Source organism: Crocodylus porosus, unplaced genomic scaffold, assembly GCF_001723895.1.
Source record: "Crocodylus porosus isolate Cpor-Errol unplaced genomic scaffold, CroPor_comp1, whole genome shotgun sequence".
Lineage (NCBI taxonomy): Eukaryota > Metazoa > Chordata > Crocodylia > Crocodylidae > Crocodylus > Crocodylus porosus.
In genome coordinates this window covers 31,028,001-31,033,554 of record NW_017728915.1, presented here as the reverse complement: position 1 = coordinate 31,033,554, position 5,554 = coordinate 31,028,001, and the positions used below count along the sequence as shown (strand labels likewise).

At 40.6% G+C, this 5,554-nt stretch overlaps 1 protein-coding gene across 1 annotated transcript in view; it reads left to right on the top strand.

The window, feature by feature from the left end:
• Positions 1 to 5,554, top strand: part of ADAMTS18 (ADAM metallopeptidase with thrombospondin type 1 motif 18) — a 161,972-nt gene that overhangs the window by 101,752 nt on the left and 54,666 nt on the right. Inside the window, exon 7 of the mRNA XM_019535437.1 lies at positions 393 to 498. Within this exon, the coding sequence (XP_019390982.1) occupies positions 393 to 498 (106 nt within the window). The remainder of the gene's footprint in view (positions 1 to 392; positions 499 to 5,554) is intronic.

Genomic DNA, 5,554 nt, shown 5'->3' with positions numbered 1-5,554 from the left:
GTTTTCTCCCTCTCTGATATCTTAAAATTTGAAAATGTCTCTGGGCCCCACAACATTTTTTATGCATATTTCAGGTAATGGTGGCTTCTAGTTTTCCCAAAAGTCATAGCTGGTATATCATATAAGCAAAAAATGAGCCCGTATTAGAACTTCTGTAGGCCAACAACTGAAAAGTTCATTTTTGCTTGTTTTGGTCCTCTGTGTGTGAGTGCATGTATTTCCCAACACAGGATTCCCCTTCATGTCAAAATGAGGTCTGCCAAAAGGTGCCAAACTTATCTTGCAGTGAACCTTTGCCATGTACCTATGCTGTACTAGCTTAAATCTTTACTGTTCGATTCAAATGATAAATGTGTAGAATAACACTGCTTCCATCTTTTTTCCCCCTCCAGGATTTGCACCTATTAGTGGCATGTGTAGTAAATATCGTAGCTGCACCATCAATGAAGATACAGGTCTGGGTTTGGCATTTACTATTGCCCACGAATCTGGACACAAGTAAGCTATTTCTCGTGACTTTTCCGTCAGCTCCTTGTATAAGGAAATATACACACTAAATGGCATGATAAAAGTACTACAATCAACTGATGCCTGACTAAAAAAATAGATCATTTATGGAGACAGGTCTGCTTTTTAGAACATGGGACAATGTCACACCATCCATAGTCCTTCCCTCTTTGGATCATTCATATGTTCCTTTGCTGAAGAGGGCTTCACAGCATATGGGGGATATGTCCTGGAGCCTGAGATGCTGGAGCTGCTTCCCTTGGTGTTTTTTCCTAAAGCTGTGGATAGCAGAACTAAAAAAAATTCTGGCTGAAGCCATTATGACTTTGTCTACAGTTCCCCAACAATCCCAAATGCTGGTTGTATTGTGTAGGGTTGACTGCACAGTCCTTACAGTGGGAGAAAGGAGCACAACAGCGAACACTAAGGAGAGGTAGCCCCTCTATGTTACTTGGTAGTCTCTTCAGGTTTGTGGGCCACTTCCCTGTTATCCAACTTTGTCCCACCCCATCCTTTATCCTATCCTACATCAATCCCACCCCACCATTAGGATGGACTGACTGATTGATGGCAAACTTTCAAGAGACTTTGGCCACTTGTTACCACCTCATATTCCACTTCCATTGGGCTTGATTTCTAGGGCAGCAATTCTTCCTATTCTTCCTGTTTTTCTAGGGTAGCAATTCTTCCTATTTTTCGACCTTACGATGACAGGCTCTTTAGCTTGGAAAAGTGCAGGCTCGGGGTGATCTGATGGCCACCTATAAGTTTATCAGGGGTGACCACCAGGATCTGGGGGAACGTTTGTTCACCAGAGCGCCCCAAGGGATGATGAGGTCGAACAGTCATAAACTACTGCAAGACCGCTTCAGGCTGGACATAAGGAAGAATTTCTTTACTGTCCGAGCCCCCAAGGTCTGGAACAGCCTGCCATCGGAGGTGGTTCAAGCACCTACATTGAACACCTTCAAGAGCAAATTGGATGCTTATCTTGCTGGGATCCTATGACCCCAGCTGACTTCCTGCCCTTTGGGCAGGGGGCTGGACTCGATGATCTTCCAAGGTCCCTTCCAGCCCTAATGTCTATGAAATCTATGAAATCTTCTAAGGATTGCTGGTCTTCTGCTTACAGTAGGAGTCTAACTTAGATTATCAGTTCTCTAAGATATGACCTTAGGATGGTGGCTTGAAGCTAAGGAATCTGACTAGATTTTATGGGTTTCTTTCATGTTGTTTCGCTCTTTCTTTCTCAAAACTTCTCCTCCTGCATTTCTTGATCTTGTGTTTTAAGCTGAGTCCTATTTAATTATTTCTCACAATAGAAACATAGCCAGTATTGTGGCCTAGAGATCCCATGATATCAGAGCATGATTAATGGCTTGGTAAATCCAGTTTCTTTGTTCCAGAATCTTCATGAAAATAAGGTAAAACACAGAAAAAAAATCCTTGTAGGGCAATATTCCTGTGCAAAGAAACTTTGTCAAGGGCATCACTACTGCATTGTACTACACAGTCATTGGCTGAATCCCTCTGATTCTGCATGACTGGAGGGCTATGTAGTTTTCTTTGTATAAATATAATGTATAATGGACACTATGACCTAATGTCTGCATGAGTGGCCCTTTCATAGGATTCTGTGCATCTGAAGGGATGCAAGGAATTGGGGAATAAACTGGTGACTAATGAAGTTAATGGGAGTTGTGCATGTCATTTCAGTAGGGCTATGTAGATAAAATATGTAGGGACTGATTCAGGGCAACTCCTTAACTTCAGTAGATTGATTAATGATCTAAACCAGTATTAGGGAGAATTGGGTCTGTACCATTTAATTCCAGAAATACTTGTTTTAGTCTCTAAATTGTTCTTCCTTCTCATTTCTTTTTTCTCTTTTACATTTTGGGCTGCTTCTCTATTGTTCTTTGATCCTTCTTATTTTCATCAGCATCTCTTTGGGTTCCTTCTATATTTCTGCCTCCTGAAGGGAAGAAAGTCCGTACAGACTAAATAAATGTACCATCTTTGAAATATTGCCATTTTCACTCTGCAGCAACAGGTAGAACATTTCCTGTACTGCCATTTGTCTGAGCTCATGTTCCTGGCACAGCTTTGTATGGCAGGAGATAGAATTTGGCATCAATGACCTTTAGAAGCCTGGAAGCAGACACTCTAGAGAAGTATTGTCTAGTAACATTATGAACAATCCCGTAGTAATAATATGTGGGAATTTATGTTTGAAACAAAAGGGAGATTTCATCATAGCTGTGACCTGAGGCAATGGAGTAACTGCTTTTTTTAAAACCAAGGATTCTACTGATCATTTAATTAAGAGTTCTAGGAATACTTTATAGGTTTGTATTTGAGGAATGGTGATTCACAGTTATAAAAAAGCATTTATATGTGAAAAAGTGTAGTGAGATTTGTTCCACATATGGGGCTCTTGGGGCTGCATTACCCAGATCTTGTAAAGCTGCAAACTAATGGCCTATCTCATTCCAAGAAATGGGGTTGAATGAGGTGTAAGAAAGAACAGAATCTCCTTTTTTCCATATGGTACAATTTCCCTGTCTCCTGTCAGCTGATGCGGGAAGAATACTCCTACAACTGGATTTATATGCTTTAGAGGCACTTTGTGCCACTAGAATAATGCAAAGGCTGAAGAGCTGAGACTCTGCCCCGATGTTTCCCAGCAACAATGGTTTAAAGTCAGAACCTCTGTTTATTTTAACATGATTTCAAGTGCAGATTTCAAGTACACGCGAAAGCAGGAACAAGAATCTCTTACAGACATTTATGAACATAGATGGCATTGTAAAGTGTTGCTCACCTTACAGACCAAAGTCTGTTTACTGGGGTTGTCACAGTCCAATGTGCAAATATCCAGTGTGTTTCTAAGTAATGCTTGATTTGACCAAATTTCCTCTTAATCCCTTTGAAGTTTAAGGAAAAATTAGACTTGTATCTTGGACATCAAATTTCTTCCTATTTCTACAGCAATCCAAGTAGAATCTTTTCCAAAGTTATCTGAAACCTATAGTTTTGCTGATCTCTAATGATCCTCAGTATAATTATGGACACATTAAAGCATTGGTGTGTCTTTCTCATGAACTGATGAGAGAGCTTTGGAGTTGCCAAGGTCTATTCTGAAAAATACTAAACTAAGGATTTTACAAAAGGGGCATGTCTACATGTGCATTTACGCCAGCTTAAATTGACTGGTGTCTACATGTGCAGGCATTAAAATGCATTACCGTGTGTGTGGACTGACTTGGGACTAAAGTTACTCCCAAGTCAGTCCATATACACAGTGTTACTATGCAGTAAGACTTCTACACATGTGGTACTGCGCAGTAACTAATTGGGCATAAATTTGATACCTGCATGATGCAGGTGTTAGGGTGACAATATTTGGATCTTGGGGAGCATGAGATTTGCAGCTGGATAAAAAGGCATGACCTGTGGCCTAGCCAAGTTGCTAACCACAAGGCAGAATGATATCTAAGCCAGCCATCTGCTTATGCTAAGTAACCATTTTAACTGTGTCAACCATTTTCTGAGGAAAAAGCAGCAAGTGAATCTGTGTGAGTCTGTGCGCTGTGAATGAGGCGATGTTTTAGGAATGTGGAAGATGGTACAACCTGAAACTAAAAAACAGACTGGAATGTGAAAAACAACACGTAATTGGTAACAGAATCCAAGATGAACATATATGAAAAAGTGAATGGTGATTGGTGAAGAAGCCTCCAGTTGCTTCCAGGTTTTGGTCAAGAAAAGGAGTCAAGGTTTTAGACACGGGCACGTAGCAAAACAACATGTAAATGAATGAGATGCATAGCCAATTCCATGCTAATGAAGCAAACAGTAAACAGAGGCGAAGCTTGAGGTGGGAGGAGAAATGGGTAGAACAGAAGGAGGGACAGAGGTGGAATGAATGTTAATGAGTATAAACCAAAATGTATAATGTGGGAAAAAACTATTGTTCGTTGCTGCTCCCCTGGTTTCACAGGCTGTGTGTCTGTGAGGGAGTTCGCCCAAAGCTGTCTCCATTCTGAATAAAGCTGTTGCGAGCAATGTGTGCTGTTGTTTGCTCCCTGCTTGCTCTGGCTAACGAGTAACAGGATCCATGGGCAATTGGATCATTATCTCCCTAGTTGTTGGGTGCCGCATGGAGTCGGGGTCTAACAGCAGGTATCACATTTATAGCCAAGTTGGTATAAGTCACCATATTTACTGTGCAGTATGGGTGTGCATGTGTGGACACGTGCCTGTACTGCACAGTAATTTTGGTTACTGCACAGTAAATGTGCACATATAGACGCATCCGAGGTATATATTACATGCTAGGTAGATCACACTAGCTCCTTTAGAGTGCCTGCTATTGTTATACATTTTTACAGCCTTCTTTAAATAGTTCATGTTTTTGCCTGAGAGTTTAATAGTTCCTTGGGGAGTTCATGGTCTGTTGTGTCACTGAACATTAAATCTGTAGATTCTTTGGCTATGAAGTGCATGAACTAACTGTGTGTCCTGAAAAGACAATAAAATATCTGCTGGGTTAGAAATGTTGTCCACTTGCAGAGGGAACCATATTTCTCAGCAGGGTTAGCGGGTGGCAATCAATGTAGTGCCTTTGATGGGCCTGCCCTGATTTACAACAGCTAAGGATCAAGCCCAATAAATTAGCTAGTCCCTGCGTACACATACTCATTACATGCTCAAAGCCGCCAGTTTACCCCAGTGTTGAAGTAACAGATTGTGAAATGCCTATTCAAAACACGCCAAAATTCACAGATGTACTGTATATAAAATAAATATAAAGCAGTAAAACAAAAAAAGATCTGAAACTTAACTGTTGTATAGCCATAAAATCCACATCATTCAATGTTTTAATGTGGGTTTTTATTGTTGCTGCACATTATTTATGTTATGGTATAAAGTATATTATGTAGCATGTACCCTACTGAGTTCAAGGCTATATTGTAATAGAGACTATACAACACACTTAATCAGAAGTGGTACCTTCACCAGAGAGTTTGTAGCCCCAACAGGG